Here is a 27,278-nt window from a genome sequence, read left to right on the forward strand (position 1 = left end):
TTCCTGTACATTTACAAGTAGATTTGATCGCTCTGGTGCTTAGCAACATTATCACGAGTGCACTTCACATAGCACACACCGTATCAAAATTGCAGTACTTTTGACATCCCTGAACAGGTCTGAATCTCTAAGCATATTACACGTATGATTCAAATGCAATTACTGATGTGGTGACGGACTTACGGATTAGGCCTGACTCATTCAACGTGATCAGACTGCGTGGGATCAGATCACACACCAAACTGGGCTCTCAGTGCCAACATTACTGGTCATTAAATTCACCACCTGCTGACTGCGCCCGTTCCAGAATTTGCCTGATGTCACTTCACTAATAGAGGCAAAGCTTGCAGATTGATCATTTGCAGCGACAGAGTTTCCATGGTAACACAGGTACTTACAATAGGACCGGGTGGACCCTGTGGACCCTCGCCTCCCTTCAGACCAGATGGACCCTGTGTGAGAAGGAGAGAGAGCAGTTTAATTCTCTAATGAGAGCTGTGCTTCAGAATCTGTCAAAGTGGCATCTGAAACTCTGCGTGCGCTTGCATTTGTTTGTGCCAGTGTATAGCAGCTGTTTGTACTATATGTCTCCTGGAAATACAGCCCAGAGTGTTTATACAACTGGCAATCTCTCTATTTCCTACATCAGAAACAAGTGCTGGCAGTGCATTGTCATGTGACGCCAAGGACACGTCATTCTCTTCCCATCTGAGTCCTGAAAAACATATGAGCCAGCTAAAAGTAAACATCAAAACAGCAAGTGACGGCAAAATCGACTGTTGTTTATTGAAATCATACTGGCTTTGTGTTTTAAATGTGACTTTCAGCAACAACTGATTCATGAAAGAGATAACTAGTGGAGACTGAAATTCATCAAGAAGGCAGATGCTGTTTCTGATACTAAAAACAAAACAATGTTTGATTATATTCAGTCCCACAGTTTTAAGTACTCTTAATGAAGAAAAACTAGTAGAGACATTTCCAAGTCCCTGTGACATATGCCTGCTTTGAGTTGGCCACCTGTGGCAGTTTGTTATGTACAAAGTCATTCACAAGCCCACAGAGTTCCACATCAGAGGGACAATAAATATGTCAAACCGCATCTTTTAAAACTTACTAAAAGTTAGGCATTTTATGAGATACATGTTAGCATTTATTTGGTAAAACTTTAGAATAACCTCACACTATGGACCATTAGTTAAGCATTAGTAAATAGTCAATTCATCATTTATAAAAAAATGTCCCTACATTAATAGAGAGTAAGCAGTTTATAAATACATCTATAAATGCTTTGTTCTTGATTTATGAGCATATCTATAATGTGTTTAATCGTTGTATTTTCATAATTTATTAATGATCAATGTATCATTTCTAAATTAAGTATTACATTATTTACAAACCAGTTATTTAGGAGTTGTCAGTGGTTCATAAGATCATTTAGATCTGTATTACACTATATTGTGTTTGTTTCCTTTTTCTGTTTAGAAGATAACTGATCCTTTAAATCTCCTTTTTAAAAGTTTTTATGAGGCACAAGTAGTCCTCACTTTAGATTGGCTCACACAAATAGTTAACTGACAACTACTCAAGGTTTTATAACTACCTGAGTTAATCATGAAGTACAGTAAGAATACGTGTTAATACAGCATTTATTAACACACTATTACTATATGTCTAAATAATATGTATAAATGTCCATTTCAATAGTTTATTAATCATTTACTTAACCTTTCTAAATGATCTTATGAACCCCTGATGACAACTAAATAACCGTTTTGTTAATAATGGCATACTTAATTTAGAAATGATAAACTGATCAATAATAAAGTATAACAGCTGTGAGACTGTAAAATCTGATTAAAAATGAACTTTTTTTCTAAAATGAGTCTCCAACCAGAGATTATGTTGGTACACACAAGTTTCTTTCCAAAAAATCGTGGACCTTTGTACATTAAAGTCAATATCAAATCAAAATTGCCTATTTATATATCCCTGGTTGTGTTGCAATACACTGCAGTGGAATTTCTCTGCAGTGTTAAAGACGTATTTTTTTAAAAAGCTTGCTAAACGTCTAAATGCATGTGAAATATGGCAGTTAATCTCCATGAGCCTCAGTCTCATAGTTAGGACTGTACCCTCTCCTGAGGCATTCATCCAGCGTAAGCATTTGCATGAACAGCAGGCGGTTAAGCAGCTAATGTCCATTTGGTGGGGCACACGACATTAACTCGTTTGTTCTTACCGCTGTGCCAGGAATCCCCCTTTGGCCTGGGAACCCTTTTAGTCCGGCAGGGCCAGGTTTCCCAGAAACCCCCTGAGGACCTGGATCACCCTTCAAGGAGAGAGATGATGAGAATTTAGTCTTCAAACCTAAAACCAACAACCTCCACAGCTGCTATTTGTAGGCCTTACCAACCACCTGCACATTGTGAAATTGGACTCAACATTATGCGAATTCTTCCCAGTTATTACCCTTGAGTGATCTGAAGTGAGCATGTTTAGCAAACCGTACCTTTCCACCTTCTTTGCCAGCAGCTCCGGGAAGACCTTGCTCTCCAGGGGGTCCTGGTGATCCAGGATGTCCTCTCTCTCCAACAGGTCCAGTTTCTCCTGTAGAGCCCTTTCAAATTTAAACAGGTTTTTAAATTTAACTGCTGGCTAACTGCAGGAGATGTTTTATTAGAGCAACATGTTTTTTTTTTAATATTTCTACTCATATAACAGCAACTGCAGCTCACCTGTGGGCCAACAACACCTCCAGGTCCAGGAGGTCCAGTCTTTCCTTGGAAACCCTGTTTGAGGACAAGCATAGTCATTGTGAGCATAGTTATCACATTTCTGGAAGCAAACTTGGAGAAAATGAAAACCTGATGGAAACTATGTAAATATCACTAAAAACTGTACAAATCCAGCCTCTGAAATGTCAGCAGCACTTATTTTTGTTACATCCTTTTTTCCTTAAATCAGTGAAAGTCAAGTGTAGTGTTTTCATCTTAAAAAAAACCAAGGGGGATCTTTTAAGATAAAATGAGTTTCTCCTTTTAGCACTCCATCTGTCGGACATTCTTGATTAGAAACAGAAAGATAGACCTGCCAAGAGCAGTGTAGCGCCTTGACACTGTCAGCAGCTAAAAGGTAATACACCATATAAACACTGTTCACAACATTTATTCCTCTTTACTCAAGAGACAGAAAACACTTATGAAGACAAAACGTTACTCACAGTCTCTCCTCGCTGTCCAGGGTGACCGGGCAATCCATCCTTTCCAGGAGGCCCCTGAGGGAATTACATAATTAATAGTGATTAAATCACATTTATGTAATTATTATATAATAGACTTGTAGACTTGTGGCTATTATTCTTTTGGGTTTTGTGATTTAATGGCTACAGCTAGACCTATTATTTGAACTACAGTATAGTAAGTCTAATGTATGGAAGCCCATTTCAGCCACATAAGGATAAACAATAATGCTTTCGCAAATCAAAATAAAAAGACATAAAAAGTAGAAATTATTACATAAAAGTAAAAATTGTGACATTAAAAATCAAACCTTTTTGTCATAATTTAGAATTTTTCCAATTATGACAAATAATGAATCTATACTTAGCATGTCATCATTTTAACATAAACATAACACAAATTACACTTTTATGACACAAAATAATTAAATCATTAAATGTAAAAATTTAAATTTCAATATTCTGTCATCATTTTGAATTCTTTTAATTAATTTTTTATTTAATTATAATTAAGTAGAAAGTAGAGTAAACTGAGTTAAAAAGTAGAATTTATGAGACATTAAAAGTCATTATCATATCAAACTTTTATCATGAATAATTATGAATTTTATTTTAGAATTTCAACTTGTGTCATAATTAGTTATCTCATAATTTTTTCCATTTTTCTCAATTTTGACTTTTCTCTCCCTTATAAATAATTTTCTTATGTGGTGGAAATTCTAAGTTGAAGAGTAGAAGAACTTCTATCCACAGCATTAAAATGATCAAAACATTTAAAATGGATAAAACCACATACAGGTGGTCCTTTAGGGCCTGTTAATCCAACAGGGCCCTGAGGTCCTTGGAGTCCCTAAAACATGAAGAAAGTAACATGTAACAGGGAAATGTAATGGAAAAGTTTTCAAACTTTTATCATGAATAATTATGAATTTTATTTTAGAATTTCAACTTGTGTCATAATTAGTTATCTCATAATTTTTTCCATTTTTCTCAATTTTGACTTTTCTCTCCCTTATAAATTATTTTCTTATGTGGTGGAAATTCTAAGTTGAAGAGTAGAAGAACTTCTATCCACAGCATTAAAATGATCAAAACATTTAAAATGGATAAAACCACATACAGGTGGTCCTTTAGGGCCTGTTAATCCAACAGGGCCCTGAGGTCCTTGGAGTCCCTAAAACATGAAGAAAGTAACATGTAACAGGGAAATGTAATGGAAAAGTTTTTGACCTGGTAAGTTGACAAATACAACTGAATGGGAGAACTAATTCAATGATCACTTACTCTCTCTCCTGGGCCACCAGCTGGTCCATCATTTCCTGCTGTTCCCTAAAAAAAGAAACAGTCAAAGGTCCCTGTTAAAAGCAAGCATTCACACATACCAATAACTAATTAAGTTAAGCTGAATCAGGACTGATGAAGCCTGACCTTTGCTCCAGGTTTTCCCGTTGGACCTCTGGCACCTCTTCCACCACGGGGACCCTGAGGACAAGAGTTATTAGTGATACGCCTTGTGCATCACTAGCGTATGTGGAAAAAAAGTGTTCTTTTCTACTTAAAAGGTTCAAGCTTGACATACCGTTGGTCCTCTTTGTCCTCGTGGACCTGCTTTACCAGCAATACCCTAAAAAAACAAAACAATTACAATAACTTAGCTCTAAGACTAGTCAACTTCTGGTAGAAGTTGTTTGTCATCAGAACCAGAGAGATGTGATAAAAATGGCTCCTTCAGGCTATAGCTTGTAAAAAAAATCTAATCTTAAGAGTGAAATCAAAAGGGCCTCATACATACCCTTGCTCCCTTCTCACCATTGGCTCCAGGGAAGCCAACGAAACCAGTTGAGCCCTGTAGATGGAGACAGATTATTAGACACATTGAGAGGAGCTGTTTTCAACGATACCGTGTAAATGACATGCTCACTTCAAAAGTATCCAATATCCTTTAAAACATGCCAAAAACAAGCTGTGCTGACAGAGAGAGGGTGTCCTTGAAGAATAATTCAACATAGTTACTGCTAATGCTAATGTTATGTGGGTGATACTCAGAGGGCAAGCTTTTGGAGTTGATAAACATGAGCGGTGTGCGCTTGTTAGCACAAGGACAGGAGATGAAATTGAAGGTCGAATTATTTTGGCAGGCAAAGAAGGGGAAGCGGTCTGTACACAATGGATACGCATCAGTAATTTACTCCATGGGATGGTTGCCTGCACAGGATAATGGAGCAAATCAAACAGACAACTGCAAACACACACACACACACACACACACACACACAGAAAAAGGAACACTGCAGTTTGACTGAACCAGAGGAAGTGAGTGGAGAAGGCCGACAACAATTTCCCATCACCGCTGAAAGTGAACACTAATCACAACGCTCCAGCTCCACTCTGGGTTTTACATTTTTCAACTGATACCTTATTTAAAATGTCTAATATCTAATTTTATCTCACACACACACACACACACACACACACACACACACACACACACACACACACACACACACACACACACACACACACACACACAGCAGTTGGAGAAGTTAAAACAGTCATTAAAACAATAACATTAACCTATTAACATGTTATGCTTTTGTTGGAAGCATGATAAGCCACTTATTATTTTCATGTTATGCACCATAATCAATAAATGCCGGTAATTCTGTCTAAACACACTGAGTGAAAAAAGAGTCATACATGAAATAGAAAAAAAAAGCTTAAAAAAATAACGAATTGCAAAAAGTTTTAGTGTTAAACCCTTCATCAGTGCCTAAATAAGTATATATAAAAATGTAAAAATGATTAAATAAATAAAATGCTAAAAACTAAAATCTATTGTTTTAATTTCTACTAGTTAATTCAGACATCACAACATTATAATTTACAGTATGAAAAATGGGTATTAATTTTGAGTTTGGATTTTTTTTTCAGATTTGCTAAAGATTACATTAATACTACGAAATTATTAGCGTTTTAAAAATAACCTTAAGTGAGTCATAGATTATGCCAAATAATTTAGTAGTAATAATAATAATAATAATAATAATAAAAACATACGTAGTAAGTCAAAGGTTAAAGGAGAGGAAATTAGTAAAGTAATGAAATATTAATATCAACTATACTGATTAAAAAAACTATAGCCATTAATTAGCAATATGATACTGATATATTGTGCATCTGTCACTGGACCTCAAATAAAAAAACTAAACAAAACAAAACAAAACCCTCCTCAATAGGAAATAATAATAATACAATTCATCATCATCATCATCATCATCATCATCATCACACAATTCCGCTCTTCATTCCACGCTCAGACACTCCTCAAATAATTTGAACAGAACCCTGAACAGGCCAAACATCAACTGTAAATCCAGAGCTGAAATAGCTGACAAAGCAGGATGTAGCCTACTTCAATGTCACTTTGCACCACTTGCTATTCAAGCAAATTAGGATCCATTTCATAAAAAAAACTTCAAAAGTAAAACTCAATGAATAAATACCAGGGAGTTCAAGCTATTTGAGTGGACCAGCCCTATACTGAATCAAATGCTTGTTCTGATGGTGTCAGCAGCCTGAACTGAATGAATAAGCTGACAAACATCATAAACTGTGTCTGCACAGTCTTGAGCTGTTCACAGGCCTGCACTTATTGCATGCTGGGTGGCCAAGAGATAAAACAGTCAACGTCATGGAGAATGAGTTTATCCTATTAACTCTGTTAACACAGGCTATCAGAGAACAGCAGGCCTTGCGTGTCAAAAGCGCTCGGCGAAATATAAATAAAGCAGTACTGACAGTGGCACCGTTTAAGAGACATGATAACTTCATAGTTTTATTTTTGATTAGTGTCTCATTTTAATCTAGAGATAATAATCCTAGAGATGCTTTGAAAAAATAAATACAAATAAAATAGAAATAACATAAAATAACGATAAAGTTGCAACAGGAAACGTGTCAGTACTTACTTTAGGACCTTGTCTTCCTGGGTAGCCAGGCAAACCTGGAACACCAAGTTTTCCCTAAAAATTAAAAGAAAAAAGAACAAACTCAGCACATTGTCATTTTGAGTTTTTAAATAATCATCAGGCCCTATACAGTAACAATAAAACATTTCACCACCCTCCATAAACTGTAAAAGCATATGGGAAATGTAATGGAGTATTTGGCTGACATTTAAAACTGCCATTCAGAATCAATTTATGATTATGAGTTCGGTGTCATTTTAAGTTTTAATTCACACATGTATTAATAATCCCTGACAGACACTTCAAGTGCCCCAAAAACCCTAGTGTTGATTTTTCCAGGGCTGGTCATTTCAAGTACTTTGACATTGTATTGAACATAATGAGTTGCAAACTGACCTTCTCTCCTGCCATGCCCATGGGACCAGCCTCTCCAGAGGGACCTCCTTTACCTTTCGGCCCCTCTGGTCCGTCTTCTCCTCTGGGGCCCAACACGCCAACCTCTCCCTGAACACCAGCAACAATCCACAAACTTCATATCAGACTTGTAACGACTACTATAAATGGTTAAAACTCACCTTAAATAAATAATAAATAAGTGTTTATAAGAGTTGATTGAAATTAAATGTAACTATATGTGTTTGTTACTCACCTTATCACCCTTGAGGCCCATGTCACCCTTGAACCCAGGAAAACCATCTTCTCCCTGAAATCAAACTCAGGACATTTATTTGGGTAAAATGTAAACTTATGCTAATAAACAAATGAATGAATTAATTAATGAATGTGACAACAAAAACTATGTAAATTGACATTTAAAAATATAATTTAAATAGAATTAACATTTAAAATATAACTTTTCACAATGAATACTGATAGATAGATAGATAGATAGATAGATAGATAGATAGATAGATAGATAGATAGATAGATAGATAGATAGAAATAGTCAGATGATAGATAGATAGATAGATAGATAGATAGATAGATAGATAGATAGATAGATAGATAGATAGATAGAAATAATCGATAGATAGATAGATAGATAGATAGATAGATAGATAGAAATAGTCAGATGATAGATAGATAGATAGATAGATAGATAGATAGATAGATAGATAGATAGATAGATAGATAGACAGACAGACAGACAGATATATAGATAGATAGATAGATAGATAGATAGATAGATAGATAGATAGATAGATAGATAGATAGATAGATAGATAGATAGATAGATAGATAGATAGATAGATAGATAGATAGAAATAGTCAGATGATAGATAGATAGATAGATAGATAGATAGATAGATAGATAGATAGATAGATAGATAGATAGATAGAGATAGATAGATAGACAGATAGATAGACAGACAGACAGATAGACAGAAATAGTCAGACGATAGATAGATAGATAGACAGATAGATAGATAGAAATAGTCAGATGATAGATAGATAGATAGATAGATAGATAGATAGATAGATAGATAGATAGATAGATAGAAATAGTCAGATTATAGATAGATAGAAATAGTCAGTGATAGATAGATAGATAGATAGAAATAGTAATAGAATTTAAATGGAAATTACATTTAAATACACACAATAAGTGTCATCACTCCTGAACCCATGAAAAACATAATCTCAGAACATTTATTTGGGTAAAATGCAAACTCATTTAAATAAATAATTAAATACATTTTCAAAATTCCAAAGTAAAAAACTAAAAATACTGAGCAAAAACTATCAAACATTTTTATCTGAGTTCGAATACTCCATAAGAACATAATGGGTAAATGCTGGCATCTTGTGGCCATAGTGTAAACTGCTGGTTTAAGCTAGTTCAGTCTGAGAAATTAAATCATATCTATGATTGCATGTTCATTTAACAAACTATAAAAGCTATAAATGTTAAGCTTGAGAATTAATATCTCATATCAATAACGATACATTTTAGAAGCTGACTTCACTATTGTATGAATGAAACACTGACACTTGGTGGCCACTGCAGAGGATACAGCCTGAAGCAGATCGAGCCATACTGTATATATACAAAACAATTATAACAGATTACAATTCTTCTATCATTTTTTCTGCTTATAAATATCAGCTGATATCCGGTCATATGGCTTTGCTTTATACCACACACTCATAACACCTGATTTAAGCCATTTTGATGCAATTAGTCCCTGAAATGGCCACTTTTAGCTGCTGACCCAAGAGCTCAGTAATGGAGACAGGGGACGGCTAATTTGCTTACCTTTTCTCCTTTGCCCCCTTTCAAGCCACGAACGCCCTCTGCACCCTAAATGGACAGAACAATGAAAAGAGGCTCTAATGGATAGAATAAACGCACATAATAATGAACCAGTGAGATGAAGAGAATCAAGGCTGTTTACCTTCACGCCTCGGGGACCGGGATAGCCAATGGACCCCTGGGGACCTGAGTGGCCCTATAGGAAATGAGTAAATATAATAACACTGAATCAATCAGGATTAATAGAGGGGAATTAGGTTTTAAACATCTAAAGGGGCCACACATTAAGTGTTAATTACAGACAGAGAAATAGCTTTAATTTCAATACTAAACTTTTAAACAGCTGCAAAATAGTGCCTTATTTTAAATAGTTTAGTGGCTTTGTACTTGAAATGTGGTCAATAACTGGAACTTAGAGTGACAATTCATTTCGAGACAAACTAAAAATACACTCACAGCTGCTCCTTTCTCCCCGGGAGAACCCTCCTTCCCAGGATGACCCTGTGCAAAGATTATAAACAAAAGCATCTTCATTGAAAGTCTGAAAGTAACATGAGGAAAATGCAGCTGGGTATGGTCTTGTGGATTTAGTGTACAGTTATTTACAGTATTCAAACGCCAGTGTTATAATTATTCCAGTGTAAGAGTCTTGTTTGCAAGAATCAAATTTTTAGGGGTTGTGCATCACTTAGAATTGGAATTGAAAAAAATTTTTTTTTTAGTTTTCTTTTATTCTGCAAGTTAATACATTCATCAAAATGATTAAACTAACCAAAAGAGACAGCAAATACATTTATACTGTAATAAAATAATATTATTACAGTAATAATATTATAACTCAATTTGAGTCTTTACCAGTCTTCAAGAAACGACTAAAAACACATGTGTTGCACCTTTATTTGACCCTCTAACTCTAGCACTTTCTATTCTATTTTAATTCTACTTTATCTATATTTATCTTCTTCTTTTTTTTTAAACTAAACATATATATATATATATATATATATATATACACACCTTGCTACGTGTACTGCGTTAGGCTAACCGAGACTTGTCATTTGCACTTATATATTGTTGCTCTTTTGTTAGTTTTGATTTTTGATGATTTCTGAATGATCATGTGACACTGAAGACTGGGGTAATGGCTGCTGAAAATTCAGCATAAACATATATATTCTAAGGCTACTTTACCATAAAATATTTTTTCTTCCTAAAATAAATAATAAACACATAGAGTACTAAGTATTTAAAAATAAAATCATATTATTCAGATTTTTTAAAATTCTATAAATATTAGATATGACTTATATCAATAACCAACAACACTAAATATTATAAAGAAATACTATATATTTAAACAAAAATATATAATTTAATGGACCACAGTGGAATTTCATTTCCCAGAATGCTATATTTAAAGTCTTCAAAATGGAGTCAATCCACATGAAACAGACTATAAGACTGAAATCAAACAAGTTTTCTGTTTTTGCTCATTTTGATGTTGTGTTGGACTAATGAAAGTCCTCTGTCGTGTCTGTGTTGAATTTCTCTGAACTGCAATTCAGTAAATTCCACTTCCTGTCATTCCAATTCAAATTTCAACTCCTGGATTGAAAGGCACCCGCCACTTTAATTCTAAATTGTGCAAGGTAAATATATTCCCCTCAAGCCAGGATTATCACCAAGCATGTTACTGGCTAATGACGTATGATGATGCACAGTATTTCTGATATAAACATGGAGACTTAGGGGAGGGGAGAATATGAAATACAGAAAAATCCACTTACGGGAGGCCCATCAGCCCCAGCCAGTCCATGGAGCCCCTGTTTCCCATTGGGACCCTATAAGAGAGAGAGAGAGAAAGAAAGAGGATAAGTGAGAAAAGAAGGAAGAAAGAGAAGAGCGAGATAAAACACACACAATTACTGGTGTGCCCAAGTGATTCGCGGGGCGACTTTTATAAGCAGTTCAATCCTAAAGCATTTCATTATCATCTTTTTCCTCTTGGTAAAGAAGAGATCTAATCATATGGTATGTCTGGAAACACTCCACCACTTCTGGAGTCACATTTCAGACTCTCTGGCATCCTTCCAGGAGCCCTGAGATAACGCTTGTCTGAGAGACCAACCAATGACAGTTACGTGTGTAAGCATATCTCCTGCTTGTCAAAGCATTAGCGAGTCTTGAGGTGTGTGTGTGTGGTTTTCCTCTAGTCAGCATTGATCTACTAGCAACCTACAGCTTGGAAACCGAGGAGTCTGTTGAATCGTTTATGGGGTTAGGGCAGAAAAACGCCGTCTGTAATAACAAAGACGATGGCTGCCGGGGCAAACTCACTTTCTCTCCAGGTGGACCGATCGGGCCTTGAGGACCAGGCAGACCCTGCAAGACAAGATTTCAGAAGTCAGATAGTACAACATGGGGTCTTCAGGGGAAATCTGATAGTAAAGTTTATATTGGAAAAAGCTGTGTGAGCACCTCTCAGTCAAATCTGAGAAAGAATGTCGAACAGGATACATTATTCTTGTCTGAATATACGAGTTGTCTCTTTCCTCATGACTTTTTCCATCAAATTCTTTTAATGACAGTTTATTAAGCTCCACCTTTAACTGAATACAACAGAAAATGCATAAAAAGTGCATGTAATAAATTGATATATTTCCAATTAAAATAGGAAGTTTGTGTGGGAGATATTAAAGTGGTGGGTTCCCTTTTTCTTTTAAACTAGCCAAAAAGCTATAGCAAATGTACGTCACATCATAAACATGATTTGTTAATTGCTAGTCAGTTGTGGGTGGTATTGGGGGAGGGACTTTCTCATTCTGGAAAGCATCTGATTGGACAAAATTCTTTGCAGTACATGAACATAAATCAGCTATATTTTTGGTTTATTTACACTGCTGTTCAATAGTTACACTAAAACAGTATATTGCAAATTATTTTAATCATTCAAAAGTACTGTTTTCTATTTGAATATATGTTCAAATGTAATTTATTCCTGTGATGCAAAGCTGAATTTTCAGCAGCCATTACTCCAGTTTTCAGTGTCTCATGACATTTTAGAAATCATTCTAATATGCTGATTTGCTGCTTGAGAGGCATGTATTATTATCAATGTTGAAAACAGTTGTGCTGCATAATAGTTAAGTGGATTTATTTTATTTATTGATGAATAGAGGGTTTAAAAGAACAGCATTTATTTGAAATTGCTAAATAAAAGTATTGATTTCTTAAAAAACTGACCTTTTACTGACCTTTTCGAACAGTAGAGTATATATATAGTGTATCTACAAAAGATTGTTTTTGTCAACTTTTAGGAGTTCAGTAGTGTGTAGATTACTTCAAAGCTAATAGACAAAGACTAAAGGCCACACAAATGTCATGGAAAAAGGGAAGTGAACGATTCTTGATTAGAAAAACAATCAGATTGTCTGAGAGAAAGACAGAGAGAGTGAGAAAAAGAGCAGACCGACAGTGATCATTCGACTGATACCTACATGTGGACCGGTGTTCCCCTGTTGCCCAGAAGGTCCAGGCTCTCCTTGAGGACCCTGTTAAAACATTTAACAAAAACACTTTAGTACACAACACTATTATTATTCCTACACTTCACTGCTCCAGGGAGCCTGACATTTTATAAAGATATGAAAAACAGTCCCAGTACCTCAAACTCCAAAAATACTCTGCATGTTAATTAAACAACAGACACGTGAAAATTGCAAATCCATCTTTTTTCCATTGGCTGTCCTTCCTGAATTGCACAGCCTACTGTAATAAAATCTATTATAGCAGCTTTAAACCACTGGCAAAGAGGAAGAGACAGAGATGGGTACAAATTGTATTACTTTAAAAAAAAAATGCATAAGAAAGGCAGTTGTAGTTAGAGTGAGACCTTGAGTGAATGGAAAAAAACATCATTTTATATTTATATAAATATATTTATTTATTTTAATTAACTCCAGTGATACTCCTAGTATTTAATGAGCCTGATGAGTTTATTTGCTAGCTAAGAAGTTGGACCAAACACTTGTGTATACTGATGTATAACTTTGATCTACATTATTGAATCTACAACAAACACTTATTCATGACATTACATTTACATTTAGTCATTTTGCAGACGCTTTTATCCAAAGTGACTTACAATTAATTCACATTAATGAAATCACAATCAGTTATGTCACTGTTGGGATGGTTTATAGTTAATTCATTTTTGGTTCTTCTTTTTTACATTTTTGTTTTATTATGATTATTATTTTTTAATCATTCATTTTTCAATCAGTCAATCCCAATGACCAATTTGAATTCTTCACAGACCACAGTTTGTAAACAAATGAATGAGAAACGAATAGAATCATGGTAAAAACATTGCACTGTATACCTACATGAATCCTACACTTCCTGTCTTGCGTATTTTAGTGGCAGACTTCATGCCTTCTTAATTTCAGCACTTCCAGGTCAAAGATCACCCCCCCCCTGCTGCCACAGTAACAGTGACATTAGCTCTCTCCTGCCAGGCCTACGGTGTTTCTCTCATCTAATAGCCTTATTTAGATATGACCTTCGCTTGGGACAACAAATATGTTTCAGAGAGGTCAGAGGTTGTCAGCAAAAGACAGTTAACCAGGAAACCCCTTCATGAGGTGACCAGAAGAGGCTCTCTGTGATACTGTGATAAGTACACTACTAAAGCAGGGGAGAGAAAGTCCTTACCATATTTCCTTTAGGGCCAGGTGGTCCATCCAATCCAGGAAGACCCTGCATGTGTATAAAATAGAAGTGTTTAGCTGTGAATTTCATGCTATTTGTACAGTTGTAATTAAGCAAGTGTGGTACATACACGCTGTCCAGAGGTCCCAGCAGAACCTCTGGGGCCCAGCAGTCCTCTTGGACCCTGGGAATCAATAAAAGATGCATGTCATCATGAGAATTAATTAGACCATTATACTGACCTCAAGCCAAAAGACCCCTTGGTGGATAGAGATATGGAGCATGGACCCCTTTTACATATGTGTTGTATTTTGAGTTACAACATATACCATATTTATGTATGCTTCTGTAAGAGATTCAGCCAAACGTTCTACGATAAAGAGCCAATAAAACAAACTTCACTGAGGGCTGTGGGCTGAAAGTAAATGTTGCATTATATATAACAATACTATACTAAAATGTACATTTAAAAAAATCAAATTCACCTAAATTAACATGAACTCCCTCTTGTGATGTGGCATTGCAGGACAAAACAAAAGGCATCATGGAGCAGCTTTAGCCTGCAGTTTAAGTATATATTGTGATTTATATACTTTATGATGGTGATTAAACTACAGTATCATTAAAATATTATCATTATTGATGATTCAGATAATTGTACATTTACATTTTTTAAAGTGGAAGGGACGACAAAACATTTTATATATCAATATTATATATCTGTTTAATGAAAATGTAATTTTTTCAATAATTAGTTTGCATACTTGGTGGACACCCTGTATTTACATTGTATAATAGTCACATTTTCAACAGTATGTCTACTTTGTGATCTAGACTGATTAAAGCTTCAGTAATATCTGCATACTGTGTTTTGATCAACTCAGAGAGGCATATTAAAAATTCTCTTAAAGGAACAGTCAGCACAGAACACAAAGTTTAAGAAAGGACACCCTCGATATGCTTTTTATTGATTCATTCAAAATGGTTTAGAGATAACTATGTAAAACAGAAACTACTAGGTACTTTGGGTTTTTGCTGTAGACCCAGAGGTTCACTACATCAGCTGTGGGACTCAATCCAATTAGGTTCCACATCTTCAGGGCTGATTCTGTTATTTGTTAGATTTCTGCTGATGGAGTATTTAGTCAAAGAGCGAGTAAAATATGTGAGACTATTAGTGTGTCGTGAGAAAGAGAGCTGGAGAAAATAGAAAACTGCAGCTCTCCTTTCCTATACAGAGCCATTACCTCAATGAGCAACACAAACTGAGATCTAAGAGCAGGGTGGGCCGTGAAGAGTGATTATAGTGGGCAGTCATGTTCTTTTAGGCATAAAGTGAAGTTAATAACCCTCGCGTTCTGTCCTGAGAGCCCCAAGGCACATTTGAATAACTCAAAAACTTGCTTACCATTGTTAACTTGATACTTCACTTTTCCTAATTAGGTTATATACACAATTTTAACTCGATAATACATACCTTACATGAAAAGGTCACATTACTTGTGGTCTTAGACACTTAAAAATATTTTTAAAAACTATAAATATGAATCTCACTTTAGATCAATTGAATTTTTTTTCTAACTGACCCCAAACTTTTGAACGTTAGCATATTTAGGATTTTTTATAAAAAATGTTTTGCCAGGGTCAAACCGACTTCAAACAGAAACTACTTAATTATATTGGAAACTTATTTCATAAGTCTGTGCCTACACCGTGATGCAAAAGAGTATTAAAGCTTCAAACAATGTCTACTAAGCTTTGAATAGTTCACATAAAAAATATTGTAAAGGGAAAATATGACAAGAGAATACAAAATGTAAATAGAGATGGAGATGCTTACACTTTCTCCTGGCATTCCTCTCTGTCCAATCTCACCATCCTCGCCCTGCAGACAAGAGCACAAACACACTTGCCAACGTGTCTGCACACACATATGCAAATACAAATGAATCAAAATAAGAAATTAATGTGTCACTTGGACAAACACACCCTCGGTCCATCCTCTCCTGGAGGGCCTGGTGAGCCGATAGGACCTCCCTCACCCTAAAAGAAAACGAAAGAGATTAAATGACAGAGGGAGAAAAAGAGTAAATGTATTATTACTGTCCCTGCCTGCTTTTGGCTCCATGCATTGTTAGGGCCCATGACCACTATTTATAAGACTGCATCCCTATAAGAAGAGGCTATAACATAGCGGGGCCTGTAATTACCCAGGGCAGGATTAAGAGGACAGCACTTTGGCTGGAAATACACACAGCTCCCTGTGATTTGCGGGCCTCTTTCACTATACTAGCCCAGGCCAAGCAAGCCACACTCTGCTGTGCCTAGCGAGGGCAGCTTTCGTTTGCCAGAGGAACGCAAGCACGCCAAACAACCCCCAGTGCCACTATAATGAGGTCAGCTTCTCCTGCCACTATGACTGTCAGCACGCTAAACAAAACGTACAGCGGCAGACACAGAACATTATAAAAATGCACTCGGTCTTGGCAGGAGCCGTCGAGAAGCTTTTCAAATAGACTTAACGCAATATTAGATTTCTGTAGGAAAACTGCTGCTGAGGAATAAAATGAAACCAGGCAAGAATTGTTCCCATAATCATAAAGAACTGTTCGAGACAAGCTGGAAGTTTGATAATTGAACATTAAAAAGACATTTTTCTCACGGGTGGTGGTCAGGCTTGCGTTCTGCTGTCTAGAACAATTCGCTTTCATTTCAAGTATTACAACAATGAAAGGAAACTATGTATGAGTTTTCTTAAGAATAGCTCAGCACTTACCCTGTGTCCTTTCTCACCAGGAAGACCAGGAAGTCCATCAAATCCTCGGTCCCCCTGTTAGACAGTAATTACAATGAGAATAAAAATAGGGCTGTCAAAGTTAAAACCTAAGTGCATGTTTTTATGCATTTATTATGTTACTTATTTCTGCCCATGCATTTTCCTTCAAACTAGGGCTGTGTATTGATTAAAAAAAAAAATCTAACAAAATAATTGCATAGCTTGTGTGTGCGTGCACACTTAATTGGACCTAAAAATAAATTTTTAAATCACAAATGCTATTTATTATAAATATATTTACACAATACATTTTCAAAAACAATACATCTGAATTTTTTAAATGATTATTTCTGAGGATAAAATGGCCACTTACAGCAATTATTTAGGCCTGAACTGCAAATAATCAGACCAATGTTTTTGTTTGGTAACACTTTAGTGTAGGGACCAATTCTCACTATTAACTAGTTGTTTATTAGCATGCCTATTATTAACATATTGGCTGTTTATTAGTACTTAAAAAGCACATATTCTGCATAACCATATTCTACACCTCTAATCCCACCCAAACCTAAACTTAACAACCACCTTATTAACTATTAATGAACAGCAAATTAGGAGTTTATTGAGGCAAAAGTCGTAGTTAATGGTTTGTTAATAGTGAGAATGGGACCTTAAAATAAAGTGTTACCTATTGTTTATCATTTCCCTGTTACTAAATCAAACAAAAACATTAGTCTGATAATTTAATAATTATTGTTATAATTCCACAACATTATCAATCTTATAACAACCTTTAATTTAAATGATTATTTTAGCTAGTAGAGATAAACTCTTTAATTCAAAATCAGTAATTATATGACCCAGACACACAGTAACAAACACTCCCACTCCCAGTTTTGTTAGTTTCAGTACAAAAGAAGCAGTTCTGAAACCTCAATCAGTGCTTACTGTGTTTTAAGTAGAGGTTTTAAGTCAGAGGTGATTTTACCTTGGCTCCTGATTCTCCAGGAATTCCTCTGGCTCCATCGGCTCCATTTCGGCCCTGTAAAACCAGGTCGCATCATCAGCCTGTTGCTGCAGGTTAATGTGCTTAACATATGTTTTAAACAACTGCAGAATTAATGTGTGACAGGAGATGACGTGAAGCGAGCGCGTACACACAACCTAAATAAGGTGTGTTGAGGCTACAGCACATTTGGGGATTGAGTTATTGTGGCAATTTGACTCATTTATAACAAAACTGTGAATAAACTGTGTCAAAGGAGAATCTGAGAAACGTTTGGCATTACAACTGGCAGATGTGAATGTGAATCCAGCAGACATATGTCATTCAGTTAAGCTGAAACAGGTAAATTAAGGTCAAGGCTAATAGACACAGACAGTTTCACGGAAAATCTGGTGCGCGGTTGGAGAGTGAACAGTAGGCTTCTTGCGTAGAGCCTTTCAGCTTCACTTTGCCGGAGTACTTCAGCAGCAGTTTTGCAGATGTATTATGTATGTCACCTTTTTGCTTTTTCAAAGTCATGCCACAATCAAACACTACCAATTCACAGCATGAGCAGATTTTTCCTATTCTTACCCTCTTGCCTCCTTTTCCATGTGGTCCAGTAGGGCCCTGAAGTCCTCTCGGTCCCTTAAAAACACACAACATTCTGTAATGAAAGCGTACTGCTAAATGACAAAGCAGTGTTGAAAATTAAGTAAAAACAATTGTTAAAACTTTTTATGTGACGTAACACTTAAAGCCTAATAGTTCTTCCTCACCGTAGCTGACTAAGACTCTCTCTGCTCCAGAGTAGAAGCGCATGTTTTTTACATTAGAAAGTGCTATTTCATTGCGGACGAGTGTTTACCCCTTCAGCATATTTCACATTCAATTGCATATAAGCTATACCATGAAAAGAAGCATGCTAATTGTTATGACAGCGTTAAAGTTTATGGCGACTGCACCTGTGGGCTCCGAGGCAGAGCAAAACTCTGACGTAACACCCTAATTAGGTTAATTAATCTGCAACAGATAAGGACTACAACTGGATTCACCTTTGAGGGTTTATTTGTCATTTAAAATCAGCATTTTTAGAAACATTTTTTTTTCAGGGTGGGCCTAAAGAAAACAGTCACTTATAAGCATGATGCACATCTTTAACTACAATATTTCATCGAATGCAATGCAACTTAAAGAGATTGTTCACTCGAAAATGAAAAGTCTGATGACAGAACTATGGCTTTTAATATACATCTAATTATCTTAACTCTGCGGGCTCAAATATTTTGTCGCATTATAAATGTCTTTACTGTCCCTTTTGATCAGTTTTACTGCATTCTTGCTGAATAATAATATTAATTTATTTTAAAGAATAAGAATAATGATCAGATAATGAGTCTCAGGAATACTCATATCATTGTTCTAATTAGGATTACAATTAAATCGTTAAATTAATTGTTAAAAAGAGACATAGTCACCTGTGGGCCAGAATCTCCACTTTCCCCTTTAGCACCAGGTGCACCAGGACCACCCTGAAACACACACATACATACACAGATGAGTTTTACGTCTCACACACCTCTCTAAACACCAATATCATATGCGTGGAGCTGTGTTTGGGTCACACTCTGGCTACCCAAACACATTCATCTGCCATTGCTTTTAAAGGGCATTTGATTTGGAGGCAGCTGTGGAAAAGAATGAGAGAAATTCTAGTGGCATTCTTGGTATTATTCATCTCAAGAGGATGAAATACAGAAACACAAATGTGACAAAAGAAATCTGAGAAGGGAACGTGAAAACAAACAGCAGACAGCCTGAAAGCACATCAGGAGCGAAGAACTGTTCATTTTCTGGTCATAAATCATAGCGAGATGAAAGTAACACATGTTCCTATCAGTGTTTGTGTGATGTCAACTGGAGGAAGTTGGGTTTGAAAGGAAGACATGGGAAAAGAAAAGAAACATTCATGAAGGTAAATATTGCATGTATGTGGCTTTTAGATCGTGTTTATTTTATGTGCTCTTCTGTGCCCCTCATCTACAGAAAAATGAAAATAATAATAATAAAAATGAATTGAATGCATTTAAATTGAACAAGCATCACAATGCCTGAACTTTTTTTCACAACTGAATTTCACTGTGTGCAACATACACACATATATATATATATATATAGGTTTGTAAAACTGTTTAATTTAATTGTATTAATTTACATTGAAAATTATTCATGTTTTCCAAATACAAAATAATAATAATAATAATTAATTAAATGCATTTACATTGAATAAGCATCACAATGCCTTAACTTCTTGTTCACAACTTAATTTCATTTTGTGCAATATATTTAGGTTTGTAAAACTGTTTATTAAATTACATTTAATTAATTTACATTGAAAATTATTCATGTTTTTTAAATACAAAAATGCATACTGTCACAGAAACATTGGCAACTGATTAGAAAGATTTTTAAAATCTAACGTCACCTATTCATGACATTTATTTCATATGTTTTTTAAATAGATATATTTTGCTTTATATAAATATATCTCTATTTCTTGTTGCATTACAATTACTTACCGACACTTACCTAGCAAATGTTGGGTAAAATGCTTGTAAAAATAAATTCAACATATGAAGTAAAAGTGGTAATAGAACATAGTTTTATTTTGTTGAAAATAAATAATTTTGTTTAATGTTTTCCTTAAATTATATAGTCATTATTAAATGTCACTTAGAAATGGGACACTCACCAGAGGGCCGGAACGTCCTGTCAATCCCATTGGGCCAGGTGGTCCCCTCATAGTCAACTGCAGCGACAAAGTAAATGGTAAAAAAAAAAAATTTGCAAACCTGACATTAACTGCAGTAGAGTACATAAGTTGTGTTACTGGCAACTTGTACATTTCCATGTAGCATACAGTGTTATGAGAACTATAAACCTGTCTTAGTTTTAACAGTCCCTTTAAACTTGCTCATATACATTCTCTGCACCTAACACACTAGTTTCAGCCCCCCTCCCCCCAAAAAAATCATGAAACAAGGGTACACACCCGAGCCTGGGCGAGGATGGCTTGGGCCTGAGCTTCTTGTGCCGTCACCACTGGACCTTTGTGAGCTTCTCCACCAGCGCGGAACTGTCAGAGAAACATCCACAAACACAGAAATCGCAAGTTTATTTCAGTACTTTTACTGCATGCTGGAATTTAGAGGGGCCCCTGGAGACACTACAAAATAAAGTGGCCTCAACGGTCTTGTCATTATGGCTTTGCATCTGGGCTGCAAAGTGCCAGTTTGTGTAGAGCTAATGTAGACTTCTGGGTGTAGCGCGAGTGCAGTGGGTTTACGGGGTGGGGTTAGGGCTTTTCACTGCTGTAACAATTCATAACCTGCTTGGACGTTTACAATGATAGTAATTTGTCCAATGTTAGAGGAAGTGGCCATTTGCAGCTGATTTTGAGATAAGTTCAGTGGTTTCGCTAAGATTGCGGGCTGGAAAATCTTGTCCTTAATCAGAATCATTGGAAATGTATGGGTTGGACGAGCTTACCGGCAACATGAGGATGGTGCCAGAGGGCCCCGGAGCTCCATCTGCGCCTGGCAAACCAGGACGACCAGGAGGGCCCTGAGAGAAGAAGAGAGAAGAAGAAAAGAGGGAGGGAAAACAGAAGGAAATGAGCCATAAAGTGTGTGGGAAACTAATGTGTAAATGGCTGTAGAAAAAAAAGACAACTATAGGCATGGAAAGAGAGATTGTTTCTTTAAAGTTTAAAATACAGGGAAAATACTGTAGGATCATTTTAAATTGACAGTTAGGTCACCTAAATCAACTCAAAATGCCTAAACAGTTCACAAAAACAAAACTTGACTAAACAGTTTAGAGTCGCAAATTGCACCTAAACTGCAGGAGATTTCTGCAGTGTTCCTTACGCCCGAAATCAAAAATAGTTAATGTGCTAAAGCCCCGTCATTATCCCATAATAATACACTTAGGTTTATTTCGCTTTATATTTATACTGCGGTTTATGTATGTTTTGTGTTGTTTCTAGTTCCTTTCTTTGCGCTGTTTATTTGTGTGTGTGCTCGTCATGAAACTGACACCCCACAAGAAAAGCGGGGAGGACTACAACGCATGCACTCATATGATGGAATGCTGCTAGGGTAGTTTTGGGAAGAGATCTCTTTAGCAGGCATGTCACGCTCCTCTTGTAGACAGCTCACTTTAAATTGTTCCCATATGACGGTGTAATTGTGTGAGTGCATGTGTGTGTGTTTTAAGGCTGGGCAAACGTCCTTTCTATGTAACGTATACACTGACACCTAGCGCACATGTGCTTCTGAATATAAATCAGGGAGGATGTACTAGCCATCAAGGGAAGTGGCCGTCATTGTTAATTAAGCATTTTCGGCTACATAAGAGGAGGAACTGATGGAGATCAAAGCGAGCGGGAAATCGCTTCCCCTCACAGACAAAAAGCCCTTTGTGCTGGAAGACGCAGGTCAATGATGGTGTGAGTGCTGTCCGTTTCCCAGAATGCACTGCAAAGGCTAACTCTGCAGGAGGTTAAGAAGAAGAAGCCAAGCTGCACCACCGTAAAGAGGAAAAACTACCCAGCTCTTCTCTGTGCAGTAATCAACAGAGAGCATTTACAATTCTGAAAAATGGTGCGAACAGCACCAAACATAAGAATCTATGGGAGAATGAGTATGTGTTGATGTGTATGAGAGGTTATAAGCTCTGCTGCTCCTCTGGAAGTGTTATTAGAGTGAGGATTTATAGGCAGATCTGGTTTCAGTGTGGCCTCTCAGGTCTTTGTAATATGCACACATCTGCTCGTTTACATGCTGCTTGTCATTGGCTTATTATCTCGATGCTTTAAATAATGTAAACTTTACCATTATCTTTATGTGGAAGTCTAACTCCTCTAATAAAGTGAGAAAAGGATTGTGAAAGTTCCGACAGGGATACAGTTACCTATAACTGGTGTATATACGTGAATAAGATATTTTAACACCACAAACAGGATTACGAGATAGTAGGTAACCCATATGAGGGATGATTTTTGGGGAAATGTCAACTTACCCTCTCACCAGGATCTCCGTAGAGGCCTGAGGAGCCTTGTATACCTGGAGTGCCGGGGAGACCCTGACAAAAAGTACATGCGAAGCGTCAAAGGCAATGTAACATAGACAGAAACACACTATGCTGCCATTTTCCATAAAGTTAAGTTTTCCTATGGAGTTTCACCATGTGTGAAAAGAGTGCGGAACAAGGTGATACTCACAGGGGGACCTGGTGGTCCTGGGGGTCCCTCTACCAGCATCCCCTGAAAAGAATTGAAGGGGAAAGAGGAAGAAAAACATGAGTTCGGTAGCATGCTGGGCAGGCCGTAAATCTCACAGTATGAGCAGTACGGAAATAAAAAGAAAATCAGTGAAGAGTGAAGAGGAACCCAAAACATGTGGTTCATTTAGTCCAACTGAACCAATCGCCTTTTTTCACTATTCAAGAAAAGCGAATACTGCAACTGCTGTCAAAATCAGATGAATAATACGGTGACATTTGAAAGTATTAATGTAAGAATAGTTTTTCCTGGACTGCTACCATCTTCCCTTTCCTGTACAACTGTACAAAGAGTAAGTAGACGGGAGGTGTGACTACATTGGCATATTACAGCTCCAAAATGTAGGATGCATTACATTGATCAAAAGCAATAGTAAAGACTTTTACATTGTTACAAAAATCTAATAAATGAAAAAAGCAACAGCTGTTTTCAGCACTGTTATTAATAAGAAATCATTCTTGAATTTGATTTCTCGCATGTGACACTAAAGACTGGAGTAAAGGCTATTGAAAATTCAGCCTTGCCATCGAAGGAATAAAATAGTTTAAAATATATTAAAACAGAAAACAGTTCTTTTAAATTGTAATAATATTTCACAATATTACTGTTTTTTTACTGTATTTTTGATCAAATAAATATAGCCTTGGTAAGCATAAGACTTTTAAAAAATCACTTAACATTTAAAAATACTCCCAACTTTAAACTTTTGAATGGTAGTGTACTTGCCGTGTTTTAAAGGATTTTAAATGTGGAGTGTTGTGGAGGCCAATTGAATTATGAAATCAATTGCCTCCACAATTAATTATCGATCGATCGAGAGAGAGAGAGAGAGAGAGAGAGAGAGAGAAAAAGAAAGAGATGACAGTGGTGTGTGCTTTACCTGCATGCGTCACCACGTCTCTCTTTACAAACAATGAATTACTTCAAAAACAGCGTCACCTCGTTGCTGAGAAATATAATGTAGTGATCTAGTATCTAGGCTATTGTATTAATAAAAATCACTGGGAAGCGTTGACAACAAGTGTATGTGTGTGCACAGCACAATCTGCAATCTCCGACTCTCTCTCCTTCTCTCTCTCTCTGTGTGTGTGGGTTTGTGTGCATCAATTGAAGCAGTGCATTAATATAGAATGGTGATTAAACAGACTTAGAACTACCTGTGCATTAAATGGTTTTACTGCATACCTGCCAGCCAATCAGAATCAAGTATTCAGACAGACCATGAAGTAAATAGTAATATACAAACAATTATTCATTTTATTTGGTCAAACTTTATTTTAAGGTCCAATTCGCACTATTAACAAACCTTTTAATATGACATATGCCTCAATAAACTTCTAATTTGCAGTTTAATAATAGTTAGTAAGTAATGGGGAAGTCGTGGCCTAATGGTTAGAGTCGGACTCGTAACCTAAAGGTTGCGGGTTCGAGTCTCGTACCGGCAGGGATTGTAGGTTGGGGGAGTGAATGTACAGCGCTCTCTCCCACCTTCAATACCACTACTGAGGGGCCCTTGACCAAGGCACTGAACCCCCAACTGCTCCCCGGGCGCCGCAGCATAAATGGCTGCCCACTGCTCCGGGTGTGTGTTCACGGTGTGTGTGTGTTCACTGCTGTGTGTGTGCACTTTGGATGGGATAAATGCAGAGCACTAATTCCGAATATGGGTCACCATACTTGGCCACATGTCACGTCACTTTCACTTTTTAAGGTAGTTGATAAGTTTAGGTATTGGGTCAGATTAGTGTTTTAGAATATGCAAATAATATGCAAAATATGTGCTTTATATGTACAAATAAACAACCAATATGTTAATAATAGACATGCTAATAAGCAACTAGTTAAAAGTGAGAATTGGTCCCTACACTAAAGTGTTACCTTTTATTTTTGGGTTAATATAATGTTATATATAACTGTTTGCTGTCTGCAACATTCTGAACTGACACACTACTGAAGGGAAAAATATGATGCATTATTAGTAGCTGCATTTCATTTGGTACTTGTAAAAGCTTCATGCAGAGTTTACCTACCGGCTCAATGACTGCAGGTTCCCCTTTTTGCCCCTTTTCACCACCATAGCCACCACCAACCTACAACAGAGGCAAAACAAACTGAGATTTAATGACAGAGGAAGTACTACTCATGTAGACCAAACAACTGTAAAACAGCACATTAAGCACTACAACTAATGCCCAAAATGGACTGTATAACCCTATAAAGCCAAGTGGTGAACATGCTCAGTGATTACTGTGAGGATGATAAGATATGAAGTGTGAACTCCTTCATCTTTTCCTATAACGTCCACTTATAAGACCCACAGGGAAAGTCATTTGACAATATTTATACAGTCATTTAACACAAGTATTAAATCCAGCCCATTAGTGTGTCTGCATGTGTGTTTTGTATTTGTGGACCAGGATGATATATCTCTCCAGGAATGAAGAAAAGTAGCACAAAGCCACTGTGGTCAGTGTGTGTCTGTGTGAACGAGTGCTTGTGTTGAGCTGTGAAAATAAGTCTCAAGTCTTATAACAGATCAACACTGCAATCACACAGCTAACATTTCATTTCCTGTCTCCCACACACCGCAAGCAAAACGGCTACAATTGAGAGACTTTCATGTGTTGCTGTGTCAGCAGACATACTGAAACATAGTAAGGTTAATGGACATTATTCCTAGTAATTAGGAGCATTATAATTACAGTTATGTGGTTGCAATAATAATAATAATAATAATAAAAACATCCTTGACATTCTCTTGCCACACAATTGACTTGTTTTCAACATAAAGATGGAGAAGTCAACTCACATTGCTCTCTGTGACCTGTGTTTCAGCAGGTCGGCCCGGTCCAAACTCGCTCTCGTAGGTTGATCCGGTAGGTTTAGCTCCATTAGTATTGTAGTCATAGAACGAATCTTCATAAATGCTGGGGTCTACCTCTTTTGCATCATATTCGTTAATGTCGTATTCCTTAAAGTCCTGGTTTTCTGCACCATTAGTGCTTTTGGACTCCACAATATCCACATTCTCATTGGTGGCAACGGTGGGATCCACTCCAACTTCTTCTATCCCTGTAATGTAGTCGTCTACTATTTCTTCTTTTGGAGATGGATTCTGCCCAGCCCGGGGAGGCAGGAGGTCAGCGAATGAAGGAAACAGGGAGGTTAGTCAATGCAGACACCTTATCAAACTAATGAACTCATTTAATGAAGCTCTACAGGTGAAAATACAATTGCACTGGCAAAGAATAATTTTAAATGGGATCATTTTAGACATCCAGTAAGTAAAAAAATATGAAAAAATTCTGCGCCAATTAAGTAAAGCAAAAATAATGTGTTTATAATTGGGTGTGTAGATTCAATCAATAGAAGACAAATACAAAAACCCAAGGCAAACGATCTGCACACCAAACGAAATGCAAAGTTCAAGGTCCTTTGAACAAGAGTTTGTTCCTGAAGATTTACATAGAGGTGACAACAAAAACTAAAGTGCACAAAGTGCTCACTGAAGATAGTCCTGCCAGAACTGAAACGTTTGTTTTTTTGTATGTGCACTTTAGTTTTTGTTGTCACCTCTATGTAAATCTTCAGGAACAAACTCTAGTTCAAAGGACCTTGAACTTTGCATTTTGCTTGGTGTGCGGATTTTTTGCCTTGGGTTTTTGTATCATTTTAGATATGACAGTGTGTAATTGGTCTAATTTCTGTTATATGCCAAATATGATATGGCCTTACAAATGTACAATATATATTTAAAAATCAGCTTTGTTTGTCAATAAACTACATGTTAAAAATAAATTATTCATATCTATTTATATTATGTATTTATAATAATAATAGTAATAATAATTCATATTTGTTCATTAAAATATATATGAATGTCAGTATATAATTATACATTTTATATGCATAAACAAATTATAATTTTCAAATTATATGCCATTTAGTTTATGATATGGCCTTACAAATGTGCAATAGATATTTTAAAAAACTGCTTTCT

At 36.3% G+C, this 27,278-nt stretch overlaps 1 protein-coding gene across 1 annotated transcript in view; it reads right to left on the reverse strand.

Annotated features, from left to right (window-relative positions):
• The window catches only part of LOC107594685 (collagen alpha-1(XI) chain-like), an 81,908-nt gene that overhangs the window by 25,161 nt on the left and 29,469 nt on the right, over positions 1 to 27,278 (reverse strand). The window contains exons 8-41 of the mRNA XM_016284820.1: positions 26,088 to 26,393; positions 25,309 to 25,368; positions 23,219 to 23,260; positions 23,017 to 23,079; positions 21,484 to 21,558; positions 20,987 to 21,070; positions 20,687 to 20,743; positions 19,413 to 19,466; positions 18,529 to 18,582; positions 17,938 to 17,991; positions 16,950 to 17,003; positions 16,163 to 16,216; positions 16,014 to 16,058; positions 14,304 to 14,357; positions 14,177 to 14,221; positions 12,961 to 13,014; positions 11,801 to 11,845; positions 11,251 to 11,304; positions 9,920 to 9,964; positions 9,606 to 9,659; positions 9,467 to 9,511; positions 7,859 to 7,912; positions 7,606 to 7,713; positions 7,210 to 7,263; positions 5,034 to 5,087; positions 4,821 to 4,865; positions 4,670 to 4,723; positions 4,526 to 4,570; positions 4,362 to 4,415; positions 3,224 to 3,277; positions 2,739 to 2,792; positions 2,513 to 2,620; positions 2,243 to 2,332; positions 399 to 452 (exon numbers count right to left, since the gene is read on the reverse strand). Of these exons, the coding sequence (XP_016140306.1) occupies positions 399 to 452; positions 2,243 to 2,332; positions 2,513 to 2,620; positions 2,739 to 2,792; positions 3,224 to 3,277; positions 4,362 to 4,415; positions 4,526 to 4,570; positions 4,670 to 4,723; positions 4,821 to 4,865; positions 5,034 to 5,087; positions 7,210 to 7,263; positions 7,606 to 7,713; positions 7,859 to 7,912; positions 9,467 to 9,511; positions 9,606 to 9,659; positions 9,920 to 9,964; positions 11,251 to 11,304; positions 11,801 to 11,845; positions 12,961 to 13,014; positions 14,177 to 14,221; positions 14,304 to 14,357; positions 16,014 to 16,058; positions 16,163 to 16,216; positions 16,950 to 17,003; positions 17,938 to 17,991; positions 18,529 to 18,582; positions 19,413 to 19,466; positions 20,687 to 20,743; positions 20,987 to 21,070; positions 21,484 to 21,558; positions 23,017 to 23,079; positions 23,219 to 23,260; positions 25,309 to 25,368; positions 26,088 to 26,393 (2,226 nt within the window). The remainder of the gene's footprint in view (positions 1 to 398; positions 453 to 2,242; positions 2,333 to 2,512; positions 2,621 to 2,738; positions 2,793 to 3,223; positions 3,278 to 4,361; positions 4,416 to 4,525; positions 4,571 to 4,669; positions 4,724 to 4,820; positions 4,866 to 5,033; positions 5,088 to 7,209; positions 7,264 to 7,605; positions 7,714 to 7,858; positions 7,913 to 9,466; positions 9,512 to 9,605; positions 9,660 to 9,919; positions 9,965 to 11,250; positions 11,305 to 11,800; positions 11,846 to 12,960; positions 13,015 to 14,176; positions 14,222 to 14,303; positions 14,358 to 16,013; positions 16,059 to 16,162; positions 16,217 to 16,949; positions 17,004 to 17,937; positions 17,992 to 18,528; positions 18,583 to 19,412; positions 19,467 to 20,686; positions 20,744 to 20,986; positions 21,071 to 21,483; positions 21,559 to 23,016; positions 23,080 to 23,218; positions 23,261 to 25,308; positions 25,369 to 26,087; positions 26,394 to 27,278) is intronic.

Source organism: Sinocyclocheilus grahami, unplaced genomic scaffold (assembly GCF_001515645.1).
Source record: "Sinocyclocheilus grahami isolate Dianchi unplaced genomic scaffold, SAMN03320097.WGS_v1.1 scaffold188.1, whole genome shotgun sequence".
NCBI lineage: Eukaryota > Metazoa > Chordata > Actinopteri > Cypriniformes > Cyprinidae > Sinocyclocheilus > Sinocyclocheilus grahami.